Source organism: Schistocerca serialis, chromosome 1, assembly GCF_023864345.2.
Source record: "Schistocerca serialis cubense isolate TAMUIC-IGC-003099 chromosome 1, iqSchSeri2.2, whole genome shotgun sequence".
Lineage (NCBI taxonomy): Eukaryota > Metazoa > Arthropoda > Insecta > Orthoptera > Acrididae > Schistocerca > Schistocerca serialis.
The window spans coordinates 932,008,680-932,031,925 of NC_064638.1; the positions used below are offsets into that span (position 1 = coordinate 932,008,680).

The window sequence follows — 23,246 nt, forward strand, 5'->3', positions numbered from 1 at the left end:
CAACACATTCATTCAGCAATAGTATCTTCAGACTTCAAGGATCTTCTAAAGGAGAAACAACATGATAACCAGGAAGCCAATGTTCCAAATGTGTAAAGAAAATGGTGTGATTCATGCCCAAGGTCAAAGGACAAGAAAGTGAATCAACAATGTGATGGGTTTCACAAGATTGTCTTTAAAGAACATGCTAGGATAAGTGTGTTGTGTAATGACTGTTCGTCATATGACATGGAGAGTGAGTAGGAGTGTATTTCAAATAAAATTCCATGTAAGTGACATTACACATAATATTAATAAATTGCAGTATTGTTACATAGTGTGTGGGTTCTAAATATTTTCTGTTAAAATAATTTTTGGAACTAAACAAACTAAACAAAATATGTTTTTGTATTTCAAACAAATGTAGTAATACAACTTATATGTAACTTAATTATATTAAGAAACTATGGTGTTGTAATATCTGTTTCTCAACAAATTATAATTACTTTTGTGGACATACTTCAAATTTTATCATCATAAAGTTGCTTGAATCACTTTCAATATGTTAATCCAAAGCTGATGCCATGTGAGGGTTGTATTCACATTATCTCCTAATGGATATAATGCTAGTCATTTATATTATATTGCACTAAAAATAAAGTTGGTGAATGAATGTATTCAGTTTTGGTGTTTCGTAGGAATCAGGAAATATATTTTTCACATGATTGTTTCTGAAATTTTCTAAACTTTTTAAAATTCTTAATTAATTTGTTTGTGGCACAATAAAAGTGAGCAATTAAGTAATGAACTAATTAACTAGTTAATAGTTTAGTCATAGAAAAATCTTATGAGCAATCTCTTGATTACTGTAAAATACAGAAATCCTCTACATTCAGCAATTTCATTTTTGGTATAATATCATACAGATTTCTTAACATTATATTCATTAGTTAATTAGATTAATAAGTATTTATTGAAACACATTGTGGAACAAAACCAGATCATGCACTTAATGATCTCTGAAACAGAAACTATTAAACAGATCAAATATGTGCAAACTGAAAAGAATCAAATGTTGAATCTCATACTATTTGAGTTGATGTATAAAAGCTCCTCTTATATCAAAAATGTGTCTACATTAATTTTTGGCTTAATTTAGTTTCATAACTTCAATATTATCAAAATTACCTCCAGTAAATAGGACTTGGTTTTATACTTGATTTCCTTCTCATCTTGACATATTGACAAAGATTTTTTCAGATGAAGAAAATTCAGTTATAAAATTTAATATTTCTGTAACTTTTTGCTTGTGTGAGCAAAACTAAGTAGCGATTTCATTGGTGAGAACTGCCTGTCTTTAATATAGAGACAAATTTTGTATTTATATGTTAAATAGCATAATGTATGACAGACATTTACTATTTTTGCCTCAACGCTTCCAAAGACACCTTGATTGGTATTGGTATTGGATTTACAGCTCAAAGTGAAAGGAGTGGTTTTCATAAAACTCAGGTATGAACAACTGTTGTGTAGATTTTTCATATGGAATAAGTATTATTATTGCAACTCAAGTATTGATTATGAATATATGATGCTATTCTCTTTGATCTATAAGAAACCAAAATCAAATTGAATTATTAGTTTTACATCTGTTAAGAATTGTTGATATAATATCAGATGCTGCAGACTGAAGACATCTATAGTTGGTGATGTACAGTTTTTAATGCTAAACTTTTCAAAGGGCCTTCCACATGCTGCACTCGTTGGAGTATGGAATACATGTTGACAATGTGTCTTTTGTCAAGCTGTCTATGAACAGCTGTTAACTAGATACATATTTATGCTACTAACATGTGAATTATTTGGTTTTACGAGTGGCCTTCCTTTCGCATTCTACTTCTGCAACAAATTATTGTTCTTATTATTGATATATGTACACTTGCTCCTGTCATGCTGAAATGTTATTTATGATTTTTCCTGTGGTGAAAAAATAATATTGTTCATTTCCATTGTGTTGATGGCCTTTTCTTCATTTCCTGCTTTTGCCACTTTTTTAGGGTTATACTAGCTGACAAACCCACTATTGCCCAGGTGCATATTCATTTTGCCAATTTTATATTAGAAATAAAAAAAATTAATAATAAATAAAATTAAATTAAAAACAAAATAGAATTAAAATGAACTGTTTACATAGTCAACATTTAAAATATTTCCATTTCCATATACTTGTGAAAACTTCTTTGAAACTGTGGAACAGTAGTAAAAAGAAATATGCATACTGTACAGGTGTGTAAGTACAGAATCCTGGACAGTTTCTGTATGCTGGCCACAGTTGCTTCACATATCTACAATACAATTTTGTAAACATATCTGTGGCGACACATCTCCATAGCTGCAGTCAGCTGTTACTTTCACCTACAGCTGTTTGTGCTTTGTAGATGAAGTCATCAAAAGTGCTGCCAGGTGTCAGGGATTTCCTTACATTGACTTGACTGTAGGAGTGTCCCAGAAGTAAAGAATAAATATGTTAAAACTTCATGCATGATGTGACATTTTTCCACATATCTCAGAGTTTATGAAGTCATATCCCCTGATCTATGTGTCATACAATGATATTCAGAAGCATATGTAGATATAATCAGCCAAATGTGTTGTGAATAGTGTTTGTAGTGAAGAAGTAATAAATTTAAACCTTATGCACAATGTAGCAGTTTTTCACACATCACAATGTCAGTAACATCATATATCCTGACCTATGTATGTTGTCATGATATAATTTTGTAGGTGCATTTAGTGGCATATGTGTATACTGCCTGCAAAATTTATTATGAATGGGGTTAGTATCACCAAAGTAGGAAATTTAAACATCATGCAGTTTTTCACACATCTCATTATTTGATGTTATATCTCCAGAAGTATGGTTGGTATGTGGTTCTTACTGCCACAATGGTTATTGTCTGATAGTAAAGGATACATGTACCAAGTTTGGTTGCAATCATTCCAGTGGTTCAGGAGGAGATGTGGAATGTATGCACATAAATACATGCATTTTATAATGTGCTATCTGTGTTAAAATATTATTAATAATTTTGTCACAATGGTGGAATCTATGTTATGGTGACAGACTGATCTGCAGTGTAGCTTGAGGTCTGTGTTAGGTTGGCAGGTGACAATTTGTTACGAGTTTGAGAATCCAATGAATATGAAAGTGCAATCTTGCATATGGGGCCAGACTGATCAGTAGTGTTTATCTTTGCTTGGACCTTGACAGTTTCATTTTTTGTCCCCTCCCCGCTAATTTATTACATATTTATGTGGATTTTCCTTTGAAAAGAAAGTACTTTTTTATTTTTTTATTTTTTTGCAAAAATCATTTTGGTAGTACTCTAACACCTTATATTTTAAGGTTGTTATTACATTAAATATTTGGCATTTTGCTCACAATCAAAACATCATTACACCGTTGGCTCTAAAATCAGCTGTTCTGCCATCACAACTTCTCACGATGTCCCATGACAGACATTACCAACTACCAACATACACGTTGCCATTAGAGCATGGACAGCCCATCTTAACATTTTACAGCTTTTGAATATTTTCAACAGTTAAGTTCTCAATATCAACTAGCTTTAAACATAACTACTTTCAGTGAGATAGATATAAAAGTAAAAGTAAAAGTAAATACTGACAATGGGGAAAAAACATGCCACATATTTAGATTATGAGAAAAAATATTTTGGAACAGAATTATACTAAGTGGTTTAGTCACAGTTATTCAGGAGAACTTATAGGAAAAACACTAGGAAAGAATTTGTAGCACAGAAAGGCTAGATGAAAGCTTTAGCTTTTCTGTACCCTATGGCTGTAATGGACTGCCACAACAGTGAATGGAGCATGCAGCTGCTAAACCAATGTGTGGTGCATTCAGTTGCAGTAGGAGCTCTGAGGGACTGAAAAAAAAATTAGACCAATTTTGTTGTGCAAAGAGTGATCTAAACAATCATTATTCCTACACTTCACACATAAATGGAATGTCCGTAGCTCGTGGTCGTGCGGTAGCGTTCTCGCTTCCCGCGCCCGGGTTCCCGGGTTTGATTCCCGGCGGGGTCAGGGATTTTCTCTGCCTCGTGATGACTGGGTGTTGTGTGATGTCCTTAGGTTAGTTAGGTTAAAGTAGTTCTAAGTTCTAGGGGAGTGATGACCATAGATGTTAAGTCCCATAGTGCTCAGAACCATTTGAACCATAAATAGAACATGAAGAAGGCCTAATAACTAGTACAACACCCTCTGCTGTGCTCTTCACAATAGCTTGCAGACTGTGAATGAAACTGCAGATGTAAAAGTTTATTTTTGTTTATCATTTTGCTTTAGCAAATTTGTGTGTCAATGCAATAGTCATTGTACTGATGGTATTATACCATAATCTGTCACTTGTAAAAACAGCAGATGGAATATCAGTTTAAGAATTTATCACTTCCTTGTCACCACTGTCGCTAGACTTTGACCACATTCAGTCCTTTTCTGTAAGCCCAATACATAGTGTTTCTAACAAAGCTGTGTTATAAAGAATCAAATACTTTAAAGGATACCATTCAAAAAATGGATCAAGAATAACATTGAGGTTTTCATTGTGTGCATGAATGTGAATAGTGCAAATGTTTTAATGTTGCAGATAAATACTCCTTTCTTTGCTTCATTCAGATGGGTGGAAATAGAAAAGAAGATGAGAAATACTGAATGTCTTAGATATATTCAACAGTTGAGGCATGGTTAGTAGTTTGACAGTGCAGTGCTCAAGGATGGCTACTATGTATTGCTCACTTCAGTCCAATGGTCAAACATTTTCTTCGCTCTTGGTGAATCATATTTTCTTCCAAAAAAATGAGGGTAAAATTAAACTGAAACATAATCAATTGTTAGGTATGAGGTACAAGTATGTTGTGCCAAGAGAGGTGAACTCTGTTCATTGTCAGAACAAATTGAAATAAAAATCTGAAACTGTGGTACCTCCTATCTCTAACATCAAATCAAAAAAGTGAAATTCATGTACTATATACAAAAACTAGGGTACTCCAAGAAAAAAGTGAAACACGTTTAGGTATTTATTTATTAAGAAATAAACAGTGAGGCAAATGATGATGTATTTCTAAACAATCGCTGCGAAATAAGTGATGGCACAATGCAATAACTGGAAATGAAATTCAGTGATTATTTCACCAAAGTGGCAGTAAAGATAACTTTAAAATATTTTGTAATGGTCTTTAATAGCTTGTAAACGATTTACCACAAAACAGCTGCAGTATGATGTAGCATAACTCCGCATAATGATATTGGGAATTATAAGAGGAGATGTGTGATGACAAATGTGGCATCAAGCGACCATATGAAAACATAATTACAAACAAGTTGTAAAATACTGTGTTTAACAACATTATGTAAATTATTTCTTTATTTAATAACAATGTTTTATGTACAAGCACCATAAAGAAATTTCATTTTTAAGATACATATCCACATGTGGGCCTGTTATGAGTCTTTGTTTTGATTTTGTTCCGTAGTGCCTTTTTCTAACTTACCAGAATTCACATTTCTATCTTTGTGATGTAAGGTATTCCATTACACAATAAAAACATGTTGGTAGCTGGTAGTTTTTGAGAACTACTTTAAATTTTACTAAGCCTTTTTTAAGTTGATACTCTACAGTAATTAACCAAATGAGACAGCTTTTAGCCTTCAGTAATTAAAACTTCCGGGCTAAGAGGCCGTGGTCCAATAGTAGAAATACTTCTCCCAGACGTTTCGTTGCCAGCTGTGGGCAACATCATCTGAGGTGAGTCTATGACTGGCTGCTAGCCCGTGGAGGTCCTGTTTATATAGAGTGCATAGAGGGCACCACCACTCGTCACATGTTGTCAACAGTAAAACTATCTCTGGCTGGCATCATTACTCTCGATCGAAGGTAATCGATTGTCACATCTTTGGTACAAAGTCAATCGCCATATCTTATCTAACTTCAAGCCTTCTTCTTTCCTCTTAAAATTATTGTAGTGTTTAAAAATCTCTACAGCCTCTCTATACATACGTGCATAATAATGCGATGTCTTAGCTAGCACGCTCGTCACACTAAATTTTATTTCTTGGTCACCCGTTTCAAAAACATGTTCCGCTACAGGTTTACATTGGAACCACAAAAAGAAGTATCAATACTCGCCTAACTGAACACAAAAGGAACTGTTGACTGGGACACATGGACAAATCGGCTGTAGCAGAACATGTTTTTGAAACGGATGACCATGAAATAAAATTTACTGAGACGAGCATGCTAGCTAAGACATCGCATTATTATGCACGTATGTATAGAGAGGCTGTAGAGATTTTTAAACACCACAATAATTTTAACAGGAAAGAAGAAGGCTTGAAGTTAGATAAGATATGGCGATCGACTTTGTACCAAAGATGTGACAATCGATTACCTTCGATCGAGAGTAATGATGCCAGCCAGAGATAGTTTTACTGTTGACAACATGTGACGAGTGGTGGCGCCCTCTACGCGCTCTATATAAACAGGACCTCCACAGCAGCCAGTCGTAGACTCACCTCAGATGATGTTGCCCGCAGCTGGCAACGAAACGTCAGGGAGAAGTATTTCTTCTATTGGACCACGGCCTCTTAGCCTGGATGTTTTAATTACTGAAGTGACCGGCCGTGAAAGCGTACATGCTATGAGTTTTTAGCGTTGTTTCACAAATTTTATTATTACTGTGTGGCCTAGGTTTGGGGTAAAATGCCCATTTCCTAGAAAATGGGTTTATAAGCTGAAATCCAGGTTGTACTGTGATAACAAGACTTGTCAAACAAAGCTACTAAAGTGTTGTAATAAACAGTAAAAAAACCATTGCACTAAAATTCCACAATGCTCCTAACAAGGACATGTTTATTCCTTTGGTCCCTGTCAATGACGAACTAGTTGGTAACAGTACTGAAACCAAATTCTTAGGACTTTGCCTGCAGAGCAATGTAAAATGGAATAAGCATATTTATTTATTTACTTTATCCATCTTTCAGGATTAACATGCAATCGATGTCGTCAGAAGGATTACAGCTATTTGTACATTATGTTTCACATAATAAAATATTACATGGTAAAAATATAGCAGTGTTGTACCCTATTACCTTATAACTGCCTCTACACCCTTATCTATACATAACAGGAAGCCTTATTGAATATCTCAATGCAGAACTGAGCAAAATGTGTTACGTTCTTTGCTCACTAAAATCATGATGTAATGAGAAAACAGTAATGAATGCATATCATGCCTACTTTCATTCTTGTATTAGATATGGGGTCACCTTCTGGGGAAACTCTAAGACAGCTAATAGCACTTTTAAACTACTAAGAAGGAAAGACAGCTAATAGCACTTTTAAACTACTAAAAAGGACTATTAGAATCTTGTTTGGGTGCAAGACTAGAGACCTTTGTAAAGCTTTGTTTAAGAAATTTGATATTCCTCCACTGCCATGTGTATACATTATGGAAACCCTTTTATTCTTTAAAATAAATGTAATAGGTAAGGACTGCAGAATGCAAAAAACCTGTGATAAACATGATTACTTTGCCAGATAAAACAGAAACTTACATATGATCCAAATCAGCACAGCGCTGTGCCAAAAAGGTACTTTTCACGTGGGAGTTAAGCTTTGTAACAAACTTTCTGAAAACATAAAAGCTATTACTGAGTTCAATACCATTGGAAAATCTCTAAAGCCATATTTACAGCATCACTGCTTTTACTCCATTGAAGTATATTTAAATTTATGAAGTGTGTTGTATAAATATTTATGTATAAAGCACATTATTGTAACCTTAAATAAGTTTGGCTAGAAATGACTTTAAGCTGTGTACTTGACTTGTCCAATGTCTTATGCGTAAGCTGCTTTGCAGACAACAGGACCAATAAATACAATACAACACAACATTACTCCAAGAACCCAGTGTTCTATCAGTTAAAATATTCTGCAGTAAATTATTATTCAGTTCCTTCCCTTGCTTATTAAACCTCAGCATTGTGTGTGTTGAATTTCTAGATATTTCCATTACAGGAATAAATATTTAAATTAGTAAATGCAATTTGGCTACTTCCTTTTAAGCCATTCATTCTTAATAATAGTATTTAAGAAAAGGTAAGTGAAGAATACACAGGTTTCTACACAAAAGGGTTGGAAAAGGCTCCTTTTATCCTCTTTTAGGCTTTTCCACAGAATATAACACCATATTTTAAATCAGGTGTCAGGTATGGCATTATTTTTTGTAGGGAAGCCATTGTAATATAATGTCTATACTGTAGGTCCAGAAAAATGTTGTCAGTATTATGTATGCTGGACATCCAAGGGAATTATTTCATTCATTATTTGAAAAGTTCCAGTTTTCAACAGACTCCCTCCCAATACAACCATGAGATAATAATTCTTTTTTACAGTGAACCAGAATTGTTCATGCATAATTATTTTGATTATGATAAACATAATGTTATGCCTCTTGCCCAACGATTAAAATTATGTTCACACACTCTCCAATTTAAAAGAATGAAAATTTTCAACAGGCTAAAGGATAAGTAGAAGGACAAACTGATAATATATGTTGAATGTCATTGACCACTAGCCTTATTATGCAAATATAGCTACTCATTCCCCACTATAATGCTAGAATACTGCTCCATTTCATTAGCTATAATTTTATATAAGTAAATAATGTAGCTAAATGTGGTGATTAAAAAATGTATACTAGAGACGAATATATCCTTATTCACAGTATTCATTCTATTTGCAAACAATACTTTTTGCTCAATGTTTGAGTGGAGTGAAAACAAGACACCCTAGAAATTACACAATGGAGTTTTGTCCTAATTTTCAGGGCAAAACAAGAGTGTGAAATGGAAAGGATGGAGTATAAAATTGACCAGGGTAGAGTCTAATTTTGCAAAAAAAGGTTTATTTGTTTGAAAGTTTAATATCTGCATGGGTGACACAATGCCACTGTCAGGATGAATATAACTGATGATGGTTGACTACTGGCTAGGAAGCTGAACCCCAGAAGAAGGAATGAATCTCTCTGTGCAAGTCAATCTGGGGTGAGGGGGGAGGGGGGGGGGAGCAGGAGTTGGGTGACAGAGTGTCTGAAAACTGAATAGGCAATGAACCTGGAAGAAAACACAGAACACAATGAACATGAGTGACTGACAACTGAGCACTATGTGAGGTGAGGGCTTGGTCCACAGGTATTAAAATATGCAGTAGAACCGATGGACCAGGTCTGTTGCCACTGGCAGATAAAATGCCAGGGCAAGTACCTTTGCCTGTGTCACACTTTGCACACACCCTCCACGAAAGTATTCTACAGCTGTGATAACCATGCCGGCTCCTCTGCTTCTATCTCAGTGTCCACTGAGCTGGGATACTAAATCCCTTCCCCTGAAAAGGCCATGTAAGGTCAAAAATGGCTCAGTTTGTGCCGTGACCTCTGCCACAAAACAGGAGAGGGCACGGGGTTCCCTGGCAGCAGACTGACTACTGAAAGAGACAATACTGATGTATCCAGAATGAGATTTTCACTCTGCAGCAGAGTGATATGAAACTTCCTGGCAGATTAAAACTGTGTGCCAGACCGAGACTTGAACTCAGGACCTTTGCCTTTTGCGGGCAAGTGCACTTGCCCACAAAAGGCGAAGGTCCCGAGTTTGAGTCTCAGTCTGGCACACAGTTTTAACCTGCCAGGAAGTTTCAATACTGATGTAACTTGCTCAGCCAGAAGGGCGGAAGGTTGCAGAGGCTGGGGTAACAGTCGGTCCACCGGCATGTGAAGGATGAGGACTCTGCCACTGGTGAGCAAGAAAAAGAGGACACTGGTTCAAATTTCATGGGTTTCACTGTAGTAGATGCAGGAACTAGCCCCTCTGTGGCTCTATTCCACAGTTAAAGATAGGACATGGTGGGGACAGCAGTGGGAAAGCACATTCCCTCAATTGGAAGCCTCTCACCAGAACAACACTGTGACTGGCCCCATTATTTGGTTTCTAGATGAAAGACTGGACTCAAATGACAGCTTCGAGAGGAAAACCTGGTTTATTTATTTATTTCATTCGTGTTCTGTAGACCCATTAGCGATAAATCGCTTGGGTGTAGAACTTGTCATTTACATAGATTTTGAGACATTTGTTTATAATAATAGGTTGTACAATGAATAATATATTACATAGAAAAAATTTTTACAAGAATTGTTTTTTTTGTAAAATGTTGCAAAATAGATTAAAATCAATTCACATATTCTCATACATAAATTCGTCCAGTGAGTAAATGGTTTTACTTAGAAGATATTGTTTAAGTTGATCTTTGAGAGTCGGTGGATCAGTAACTGACATTTTTATTGCCTGAGGGAGAGCATTAAATATTTTTATGCAAGAGTAGTCTACTCCTTTTTGTACCGTACTTAGATTCTTTTGTTCAAGATGTAGATCATTTTTTACCCTAGTGTCATAGTTATGACTCATGCTGTCCATTTCAAAAAGGGAATGGTTTTTACACAAGAAACACATGAGTGAGAAAATGTACTGAGATACTCTTGTTAGTATTCTCAGCTCTAATTTCAGGATCATTTGTATTTCTGAGAGAAACATAAAGCAGTCTTTTAGTCCTACATGATGTTTTTATTCCTTTTGTGAGCCGCTGTTTGCTGGTATGGCTCTAGTACTTGTTCTTTGCAGTTTTTAGAGAGAAGACAGCTTCAAAGTGGCACATAAATTCATTTATAAATAGGTTAAATTTGTCATTGACTCCAGTCAATGAGTTGAAGATAACTGTTGAAGATCATGATATTTTCATTATTAATTACCCTAAATGACATTTTACAGACTTTGTCCTTCTTGTGTGGGCATATATCATCGATAGTTAGCAATTGGCTGTCATGATCTGAAAGACCATTTAGGACTTGTTTTACTGTTGCATTGGTGTTTCTATTCTCATCAATGAAAATATTATCTATAAGACTTGAACAGTAGTTCTTAACCCTTGTGGGGAAGTCTACCATGGGTGTGAGGTTGTATGTTTTCATTATATGTAGCAGGTCAGCTCTACTACTATCATAATCTAGAAAGTTAATGTTAAAGTCTCCTAAGACTACAGTATTTTTATTTTTTGAATATATATGGGATAGAAGAGATTCTAGTTGCTTAAAGAACATACGTTGCTTCCCTGATGGGGCCCTATACACTGTTACTGGGGCATGATGGTATGCAGCAGGTGATCTGAGGTGCAATAAATCCAAAAGACCCATGGCTGGTGTAGAAGCAAACATTCCACTAGACTACAACCTTTAACTAGCATTGCATGGTACACAGCCAGAAAAGTTGACAGTGCATCATCTCAGGACAAGACAGGTACAGAGTTCTTAATTTGGGCCTTGACTGTACACATGAATTGCTTCACCTCTTAGTTCAATGCCAGGTGAAGTGTTAAACAGGCTGTTGTCAGGTGTCAGATACAATTGGGAATGCAAAAGTCTTCAAACCCATGTGACACAAATTGTCCACTGTTATCAGATATAATGATCTGGAGGAATCCCTTGATAGCAAAAATATCAGACAGTGTACAACCAGTCACCATCAACATCATGGAGGACAACTTGATGAGGGTACAGGAAATCTGACAATTCATCAACCACCAACAACAGCATGCTCCATGAAAAAGGGCCAGCAAAGTTGATATGCACCAAAAAAAAAAAAGATGGCATGTCAAAGCTGGAGTATGTGAGGATGCAATGCTGAAGCGAGAAACACTTGATGGTTTTGCATGCATGAGGACACCCTGGACAACGGTGAGTCAACCACATGGGAGAAAAAACGTATGCTGCATTGAATCCACTTCCAAAAGACCACGTTCTGGCCACACCACCTCATTTTCCAGAAAAATGGGTTGGAAAACTTGGCAACCATCAAAGGAAAATCCATCAAGACAGTATCCAAAACAAAAATGAGAGCCATCCAGTTGAGCTGAATATCGAGATAGTGCATCTGTATTTGCATGCTGGACAATGGAGCTGTATCGGATTTCATAATGATAATTACTGTAGAAGAGTGCCCACCTTTGCAGTCTGTAGGCCATCCTATCCAGCAGCAAGGCATGAGGGCTGAATAAGAAACACAATGGCTTATGGACAGTGATGAGTAGGAATTTTTGCCCATAACAGAAAATGTGAAACGTTTTCATTCCAAAAATATAAGCCAGTGACTCCTTTTCCACCTGTGAACAATTATGTCATACTGCAGAAAGTGTCTTTGATGCATGAGCTATGGACTGTTCAATACTAACCAAGTTCCAATGGAACAGGACCGCACCAGAGCCATAAAAATGTTTACCTGGCATAAAAGAAGTCAAACAGGGAGCAGAGCATGAACACTATACCTGGGCCACTGAAACATGTCACTTGACAGCTACACTGTGATTCCAAGGTTGCAGTAGCTGCCACCACACACGCCCACAACTCCGAAGTACGTTTTGTAAATGTAAGCTAAAATCAATGTTTATGCATAAGTGCAACAAAGTACGTTTTTCTAACAATGGAGAGAACGGTGATGGAGACTAAACATTTGATAGTATATTAAACCAGGAAATAGAAACACCCAAAGCTAATGACAATGTCTACGAAAAGTCATTCCAAATTATTACAGTAATAGCTGTATTTAAAACATCATATAATAATGTAATCTAAGCATACCAAATAACACGCTATCCACACTCATAAAAAGAAATAAAGGAAAACATGTGCAGGGTACCTGATTGCAGAGAGAAAAAGAATTAATTCTGTATACATTTACACTCACCAATTTACGATATCAATGGCGCAATTCCATCCAGTTCTCCTTCACTGTCATCGGAATCGGTGCCAAAACTGTTGTCTTCATTATCATCATCATCAATAAGAGGAATCATTAATTGTTCATTTTCATTTATAATGCCATCTATAGTCTGTGCTTATCTTATTAGTTTAGCAACATGGTCTACCTTTTTCCTCCATGAGATAACAACTACAGTAGCAAGAACTTCACATAGCCGTCTTTTCACTTCTGTTATAGTAAAAGTCTTGTTGTTACTTCTAATGTATGCCTTGACTTCACTCCAAACCAATTCAATTGGATTAAAATGCCAGTGATAAGGTGGCAGCCTAATTACCAAGTGACCCTGTTTACTTGCAATTTCATCTACAACGTATTTAGGCGTCACAGGCTTATTTTGTTTCATGAGCGAATATAACAGTAGCTTTGTCATGCTCATGTCTGCAGCAATGTCTCTTGCCTGCAACCACTGCACCATAGTTTCTATATGGTTACTAGTGGTGGGAATTTTATCTAAAATCACAGAATAGTATGGTGCATTGTCCATCACAAAAACTGTCGGAACACTAAACTGGTGCAACAAATTCTTAAACGACTGTAGAAACCATGGGTGGTCCATATCCTCATGATAGTCACCAGTTTTTTTCAATCAAAAAACTAAAAGTCCTTCAGGCACAAAGCTGTTTGAAGATCCTGCATGGGCCACAGTTAGTTGGGATCCTCTTCCTGTTGGCTGATGACCGCTGCTATTCAGAGTATCATCTGCCCAGCATTTCTCAACTGATCGTCCAGCATTGACCCAGCTTTTGTCTAACCATATGACTGAGTGTATGTCCTTTCCTACAATTTTCTGTAAGAAAATGGTACAAGGTGCAACGACATGAGCTTTTTCTGGTAACAGTTTTTGTCCATCTAACTTTTTAAAATGAAGCCCATACTTTTTAATATCATCATAAGTGACATTCCCCCCTGTGAAAAGTTTACTTTCTTTTAAAGAAATTAGCAATTCCGCTATTGTGGGGTATTCTTTCCTTTTATAGTATCCGTATATGTGCTGACGAATTGTATCAGACTGGAAAGAATAAATATCTGTAACAAGATGACGCTGCTTTTTTTTTTTTTTTTTTTGCCCGTAGTACTTAAAAACACACTGTTTCTTACACAGGGGCTTTCTTCCACACTGTTTACTTCACTGTCTTGTAAGTCTTGAAGTAGCACCCCTTTCCTTATAACTGTTCTTTCACTGAGTCCTAAAGTTTTCAAGGTATGCTCTAAAACTTTATCGGCAGGAATCGATACATGCCCATGAACAGAAACAAATTCTTTTACTTTCTCATCAAACTCATACATCCTCCGTAGCAATTCCAAAGCCTGACTATTTAATGGCGCTCCACGGTGCAACAGATTGTCACTTGGTGAACGACATTGTTTTGGTGACATTGTTTAACAAACAAAAACTGTAGTCGAGGCAGTAACACAACACAACAGCAGGCGTTCGTGCACTAACATACAATCTTTACATGGAAGCCGGTAATGTGGTAGCATCAACGCCGGAATCAGCTTTTGTTTGTTGATGTTATTGGTTCAGAAGATGTGGCACCTCCCGTTCCTCACTTGTTTGTTAGTTATACTACCAACTGTACGGCACTTGGGGAGTGACCTTGAAGTGACATGTTTCAGCAGCCCAGGTATAACTGATGTACTAAAAGCCCATTGACAGTCCACACACCAGGCAAATTTGATGACCTTTTGGTGAAGCCAATTAGGAGGACAGAGGTGTGCACAATCTAGGGAATGAACTTAGCGTAATACGAAATCTTGCCGAAAAAGGACTGGAGTTGTCTCAGATTCTTGAGCAACAACAAGTTGACAATGGCTTTGATTTGCTTATCCATATGAATGAGGCCATCTCTGGAAAATTATATTTTTCCATTTTACTGCAAAGCCATTTCTCCAGAAGATGTTGAAAAACTGCCCGCAGATTTCATAAATGGTCCTTTCACATGGAGCTCATGACCCAGATGTCACTGACATAATTTACGTAACAAGGACTGTCCTGAATCAGTTGCTACAAATATCATTTATAAATTTCTGGTGAGGCAAGTGATTAAAGTGATAAAGGTCAAAAGGGTAATGAGCACCAACAAACATTGAGAAGCAACTTTGGGAAAAGAAGGGTCGGACAAGGCAAATGCCCTAGTTTGGATATCCAGGTCAGATGTTAACTGAATGATAACATCCCTAATTAGCAAGTCCACACACAATGTAGCACACTGGAGGCACATAATTTGATTCTTGCATGAGAGACCTTGCAGGTCACCAGTCCACACTGCACGAAATTGCCTGAAGTGTTTCTGGTTGCGGGGCAGTGGCATTGTATTCTTACTAGAGCCTGAAAACTATTTTTGTGGTCAGCCAGAAAGCGAAGGAAAACATACTGACCATAGTTTCCAGTCTGCAAGTCCACATTCTTCTTTTGTTCACTGAAAGAAATGTTTCTACAGAATACTTACTCAACAGGATCAGGAACTATGATTATAAATGAAAGTTTTTGAGTTCTAACTGATTGATGTATTTTATAAACTTTCACATGCACAACATAGTAATATTCCTGATAATAATAATCATAATAATAATAATCATAATAATGTCTCTATCTTAAACAGCACTATGAGCAGTTCAGAGGCAACCTCTATGGTAAGTTCCCCTTAATTGGTCTTTCGCCCCAAATTCTGATAATCAAAGGTAATTGCTCACCACAAAAGTGGAAAATAATGTCACCACTTGCCACACTGTTGTTAAAAGTTTGGGCAGCACACAAACAGTTACTTCCATGAAATCTAAGTGATCCGGGATGGTGTACAGTCCTCATGAGTTCACATCATTATTGTCTTGTTTATGTCATTTTTCCCTATCCGTTGAAACAAATATTTGTTGCACTTATGTGGATAGGCCTCCATTATCAGGTGCTCCCTCCAAAAGGGGAAATTTTGGAAGAGAATGATGAGTGTACTTGAAGTACATCATCTGACCAAAACGTTCTGGGGCTGATTTTATTTCTGGTGTATAAGCAACATCAGTGCAGTAATGGCAGTTGCAGTTTGAACTAACAAGTGTAAACAACAGATGCATGTTTAACTAGTCAGGCATGATCGTGCAGTGTTATGTAGTGAATGTGCAACCACAGAGTGTCAACATCTTTGTCTCACAAAAGTGCAATGGAGCAGTATCTCTAAATGAATGTTCTGAACAAAAGAAAAGCGTTTGCTAAGTTTGTTCCACACACTCTGACTCCAATACTACAACATGTCAATATGTGCCACAACTTGATTTGAAAAGCAAAACAGCGACAATTCTTTCCTGGAAAAACCATCATGGCTGACAAGACTTCATTTATCAATATGACCTTACCACAAAATTCACTTGAAGGGTCAATGCTTTGATGACATATTCAAGCTAGTGTGGTGTATGACTTGATCATCATTCTAAAGAAGGACTTTTCTGACAGTTTCACATGGTATTATAAACATCCTGCACATTGCAACCAAGTGGGAGGGGAGTATGTAGAACACCTGAAGTAGCAAAATCACCATCTTAACTTTTGCCTATTTTTTTATTGTTCTAGTCTCAAAACTTTTTGGACTGTTGGGGTATAATACTCCCTCTCAGGAGACACTGCCTTAATGCAGCACTGTCTGTGTGTGCAAGACAGTTTGTGTGCCCCCAAGGTGCAGAGAACCACACAAACAGTAGTGTAGCTACTGGCAGGACCACCCAAGCTGGAGGGGATTCCTACCCCTTCACTTCAGAGATATGGAATTTGTCAATATTGATATAAAATTCATATAGGGGAATGACAATGAGTATGTTGCAACTGGAAATCAGTGGCAAATGCCTGCAGTCAACCTGACTCCACACATCATGCATTTTGGTTCTTGTGGAACCAATCAGCATGGCCAAGAGGGTGGCATGAGCAGTGGACAAGCTCACGTGCACCTATAAAGCACCCCATGTGCAGTAGAATCCATAGAGAGCACACTCCATCCACTTGTAGTCATATGGAATTAACACAGGTAGTGGCAATTTACCAGTTATAAGACTACACAAATGGATATAAGTGCAGGTGCTAGGGGCAGCTACGAACAGCAGGAGGGCCCATCGTAGGTCCACTGACCAGCCACCACCTGTTTCAAGTTGAGAAGTCCCCAGTCAATTATGTATTGGCCCATCCTGGTGCTAATTGTTCTGCTTGCATGTATAGAAGACTAGCCTCACTAGTAGTCATTGCCGTCATGTTGATACGTGCTCAAACAAAAAAAAAAAAAAGAAGTATAAACCCATCTCACTACATTTTGGAACAATTGATACCTGTCCTATAATGCAAGTTTTCCCAGACTTCTGTGGAAGCTCTTAAGACCTATGCAAAACAGCTACTACTGACCTGGAATTAGCCACACTTAATGTTGCTGATGAGGGTTCAGTTCAGTAAGCATATTACACATTTTTCTGGAAGGCAAAGGACATTGTCAGTCTCAGACAACATAGTGTTAGCTTTGTCATTCACAATAATCTTTTACACATGACTTAAAGTCCGTTCAGGATCTCAGAATGCATTATGACTTTGCATTTGTCAACTAGCAGCAGACCAGTGACACAGTGACACTGATGGCCATATATTCATCAACACTGACCTTGACTGTGGACTTAAAGGATCAGTTTTATGAATATTTCAGTGAAGTGGAGCATGGAGCACACCCTGCAGACCAGCTATGCATTTTAGGTGACTTCAGTGCCCATATCAGATGTGATTCTGCTCCTTAGCTAGACTGCATAGGCATACATGGAGTGGGCAAAATGAATGAGAGCTATTTACGGCTACTTGAATTTTGTGACAAGTATCAACTGTGCATCTCTAACATATACTTCAAAGGCAAGACTAGGCACAAAGTATCCTGGATGTATCCTCACTTCAAACAGTGCCAGCAACTAGACCTTATTTTAACTAAGAGGAGAGATCCACATCATTTTCTCCTCATCCATTTCTTCCATAGTGCTAATTGTCACACTTATCATATACAAATAGAGGCAAAAGTTAGTTTTATGTCTAAAGGATTCACTTTGCTAAAACACCTATCAAAACCAAGATCAATCTTTGCAAAATGAAGGACCCTGCAACAGTAGAAATATTTGGTGATAGAGTTTGGAAAAAAGTTGACACCTGGGACCCAAGCTCACCCATCACTTAAGATTTGTCAAAAATCAAATTGCTACTTACTGTTATGGCTGGCACTTCATTTGTCATTATGAAAGCAAAATCCCAGGATTGGTTTCTCAAGAATATTGATTTCCTGAAACCCTTCCTTGATTTTAAGCATCAGGTAACTATTAGGCAAAAATGCCATGAGCAGAAGGCCCCACAGCTCATGGCATTTTGTTGGCCTAAATAAGACACTTGACACAGTCAACAGGTAGGAACTGTATTATTTCATAGTGAAGATAGGGTGTCCCCAAAACTCCTGACGATATCAACACTTTTCACAATGACATGAAGGGTACTGTGGTATTTGGAGGAAGCACATTCGATCCTTTTCTTGTGGAAAGAGGAGCTTGTCAAGGCTGCGTACTGTTTGATATAATATTCTTGTTGCTCCTTAAAGTTGCTTTAAATGAAACAAACCTGGACATCCATCTGTATGCCAGGGCTGATAGAAAACTTTACATCTCGTTACTCAGACCAAAACACTATAATGAGGAGTTATTTGTAAGTAACCTTCTATTTGCTGATGATGTAGCATTCATAGCACATACTCAAGATGATCTTCAATGATTTGATGACAAATCTGCTGCTGCATGCAAGCTCTTCTCCATGTCTGTAAATGTTAAGTAGAGTATGATTATGGCACAAGAATATGCAGATATGCTTGCTTTAAAATTAGATGGCTCCTTGTTGAATGCAGCTGATGAATTCTGCTACCTTGGTTCACTTGTGTCAGAAGATCTTTCTCTAGACAACAAAGTAAATGCAAGAATTGGCAAAGTGGCAAACACTGTCACGTAACTCTGCACAAAATCATGAGACCAAAAACACCTGACAGTGAGCACAAAAATGATCATCTATCAAGCATGTGGGCTGAGTATCCTCTCATATGGTGCTGAGAGCTGGACATCATATGTCAAAAAAGAATGTAAACTCAACACCTTCCATCTTTGGTGTTCACAAAACATTGTAGGCAAAACATGGACAGATCATGTTGTAAATCAGATGGTCCTGAATTCTGCAAATCTACCAAGCATAACTGTCTCTCTCAAGTAACGTCACCTATTGTGAGTCAGACACATTGTATGGACCAGTCCCATCTTCTCCAGCGTACACTGCTTAGTGAGATAGCACATGCTGAGAGACCTCCTGGATGACCTGCTTTGTGCTTGAAAGATTGCATCAAGTGTGATATGAATTTATTTAATACTGACTGCAACAAACAGCAGGAGCTTGCGGAAGACCACAACAGATGGAGGAAAAACATCAAGGATGGCAACTAGTTCCACAACGGTGCCTGGATCAACAGCTTAGTTGCAAAACAAGCACGTAGGCAAGTGCTTCTGATGAACCACTCTTTTGGTGTGGTATACACTTGTCCCACCTGGGGTGCCAAGTGGGCTCGCACATTGGACTCTTGAGTCACTAAAGAAAGTGCTTGCCTGATGCTACCTGAATCTTCCATTAGGAAGTATAGGCCATTGATGATGGTATTAATAAATCACAGAAAATGAAAAACATAGAGTTGATAGAAAAAATAAATAAGATACCAAGTTTGTGGAAAAAAGTTGCTAACTTATATCAAAAAGCATTTAGAAGAAATTAGTTTGGTAACAGGAATATAATTGCAATAAAGGGAAATAACTCTGAGTTAAGACCATGCCTGTAATTTGCAATGCAGATTTTGAATCTGCTGTCACAAGTAACACTGCAGGAATAAAAGGCCTGGTCCAATGGAGGACAGCATAAAGTTTGGTTTCCCATTTTGCAAGATTATTCATATTCAGAGTCTGTGACTTCATTGTGATACAATATGATTTTTAATCAGACAATGATGTACTCACACACTCAGAAGAATTTTATTGAAACTAGTGAAATAAGCTGATGCCTAAATATGTATTACTGATCCTTTTGTATATTCTCCAACTTAATTTTCCAGCCATTACTTTGATTGGTTATTTGTGTTCTCACTGTGATTTGATGTTACTTCTCCTTGTCTGCTAGTGACCACAGTTCATTCAGTCTGATCAACTGAACACCTTATCTTTTGTAGTTCATTATCAATGAGCTGTGGTGTGAGCTTCGTTATGCCATTATTTGCTGCAGTTTCTTTAAAGGTCCTTAAGTTCATAGGAGATGAACAGAAAGTGACGTATATTAATGAAAAAACAACACCTTTGTTTCCATAAAGAAGTAGACTTTAAAAACTCTTAGAACAAAAAAAAATGTAATGCACTCAGAAGCAAACAGTTTTGATTCCAAAAAGGACTGTCATCAAATGATCAGCCTATATGTACACAGATTATAATGAGAAATTAAGAACACTGGGAATATTTTGTGGTTTGGTTAAGAGTTCTAATTGTGTGAACCAGACATCCTCATGCAAAATATAAAAATACCATGGAATACTAGGAACAGCAGGTACATGGTTTTTATATTATCTGCCTGACAGAAAGCATTGTGATCAGCATCATGTTAGTTAGTGACAATAGGTACACATAATTTGAGGCCAGTACTTACCTCCAAGTACATCAAAATATAGAGCACCTGAAAATGACACCACCCTAACTTTCAGAAGTATTAATTTTCTCCTTGCTGTGGAGGCAGAGATGGGTTGGAAAAAGTTTGAAAAGTAAGAGTAGGTCACTCTGACCTCACTATCAGAGAAACCACCCAGGATAAGAGAAAGCAAAGATCCACTGGCATTGTCAGAAGATACAAATTTTGTCCACTTTGCATAAGATACAAGTGTAGGAATAAGAAGACTTACCAGTTCCCTTACAGAAAATACAGCTAAAAGAATGTCTGTAAATATCAGACTGTGGGTCAAGGTATGTTGATTATTATTAAATGTTGACAAGATTCAGAAGATACAATTTAGCTACAAAAATAGTCATCTCAGATGATGAATTACAAAAAGTACAAAATGCTAAATTTCTGAGACTACAAATAGTTCACAAATTTATTTGGTAAACCTACTGTCTACAATCGATGAAATTCCATGTTCAACTATATTTATAGTATGCAAGTTTTTACAACAAGTGATTTGAAACTGAAGTTACCATTTTGTTCTACTAATTTATATTTTCTAATGAGTTAGGGTAAGCTTTTGGGGACATTATAATTACAGGAATATACTTCCAAAATACAGAAGAATGTTGTAAGAAGTGTGTATGGTGTTAGTTCTTGAACATTTTGCAGAGCTTGTTAAAGTACGTTTTTATTAGCAATCTTTCTCTTTTCTCTAAAAATAGTGAAAAGTATGAATATAACACTAGGAACAAAAGAAACCTCTAAAAAGAGTTCAAGAGTTTAACACCAGTACAGAAAGGAGTCTGATATAGACTGTCCAGTCACATTTTGCAGCATGAAACACTGCAAGACCTGCAGGAAGAGAGTCAGTGAGGTTCTGGAAGGTACTAACAAGGATGTGGAGCCGTGGCAGCTGCGCTAGGGTTTTTGATTGACGGTCCATGGTGAAACAGTTCAGTCAAGGTGGTACCACAGAGTTTTGATTGGGTTTAAACCCAGAGAGTATGGTGCCCAGGAGAGTATGGTAAACTCATCTTGGTGATCTTCAAACTATGCACATACACTGCAAGCTGTGTGACATGTTGCTTTGTTCTGCTGGTAGATGCTACTATGCTGAGAAAAAACAAACTGCATGTAGGTTTGGACATGGATAGATGCACACTTATGTTGATCCATTGTTCCTTCCCAAAATGATAAGATCACCCAGGGAATGCCACAAAAACATGCCTCAGATCATAACACTCCTTTCTGGTTGCAGGGTGTTCACTTTCAGATGTTTCACATTGTACACACCGTCTCTGCAGCAGTCATTCCCCACTGACACCTATGGCCCATGGTGCACTAAGTTGCCTTGGTACCAGTTTTGGACAGCGCCATTTTGCCATGCACGATATACTTTAACCATGGCGGCACATGAACAGTTTACAAACTTAGCCATTTTGGAAACACATTCACTTTTGGCCTGAAAGCCAATATTCACACCCTTTTAGATGTCAGGTAAATCATATCATTTCTGCATTTTGACAATGACTGCTGTTTTACCTACCCCCCCCCCCCCCCCCCCCCCCTATTTCCAAACATGCTTTATATACCCTGGGCTGCTAGTGCTGTCATCTGCCTTTGTCAGTGGTTATTGTATGTTGATGTTGAACATTGGTAGTAGTCACATTAATGTGACTGGACTGTGTGTAATGGACATGTATTCATCAACTTTCAGGAGTCTATTAAATATATTATAAGTAATGCAATGGAGATCATGACTGAATTAAGTAACTTTCTATTGGGCAGCTCATTCTGGTCCATTGAAGAGCACCAGAACAGAAACTAAGTGAATGATTTAGGTTAATTCATAATTAACATTTGCACCATAGTACAATAATATTTCATAGTGTTAAGTCACTTAGACAAAGTGTACATCTTTGAGTTCTTTCCACATCCCAGTGAAATGTCATAACTACTGTAATGTAACGTAGCAAAAAAATCTTTTCTGTGTGCTGAGAAAGAAGTTTACAAGCAGCCACATGAAGTGCAAATGAAATTAAGACCCTTGCTTAGTGACTGTCATCAACAATATTTGTGACGTGCGTCTTTTGCAGTGCATGATACATTAAAGTCCTTGGCTGTCTTTTTATATTTATGAGCATAAAAAATAGTAGTTACTAGCATGATTTAATTCTCAAAGAAGTACGGGCTTCTCTAAGTTTCATTCATACGTACGTACACTCCTGGCCATTATAGTTGAAACACCATGAATGTGGCATGCAACACATATCAAATTAGCATGGATTGAACTACCTGCTTATATATGCAAATTACTATCATTTCAGGACAACTGCACAAATTATATAGGAGTAATGCCATCTATGTTCTGTATTAAAGGAACTATTACTCTATGGGTTATTCACTCAGCAATTACAGTTTAGTGTTGGTTATTTGTGACACAGTCATATGAAGGCCTTAATTCAAAAGTGGTACACCTCCAGTTAGGTACTCTTTGAGATACTGAAGCTTGAACATAATTAAGTAATGACAATAGAAAGAAATGATAAACCCTTGCAACAACTGATGGATTACAATATTTTAGGTATCTCAG

General features: G+C 37.1%; 1 protein-coding gene across 1 annotated transcript in view; it reads left to right on the forward strand.

Moving 5' to 3' along the window:
* LOC126412509 (mitochondrial sodium/calcium exchanger protein-like) overlaps window positions 1-23,246 on the forward strand; it is a 64,214-nt gene that overhangs the window by 39,671 nt on the left and 1,297 nt on the right. Inside the window, exon 2 of the mRNA XM_050082139.1 lies at window positions 1,424-1,491. Within this exon, the coding sequence (XP_049938096.1) occupies window positions 1,424-1,491 (68 nt within the window). The remainder of the gene's footprint in view (window positions 1-1,423; window positions 1,492-23,246) is intronic.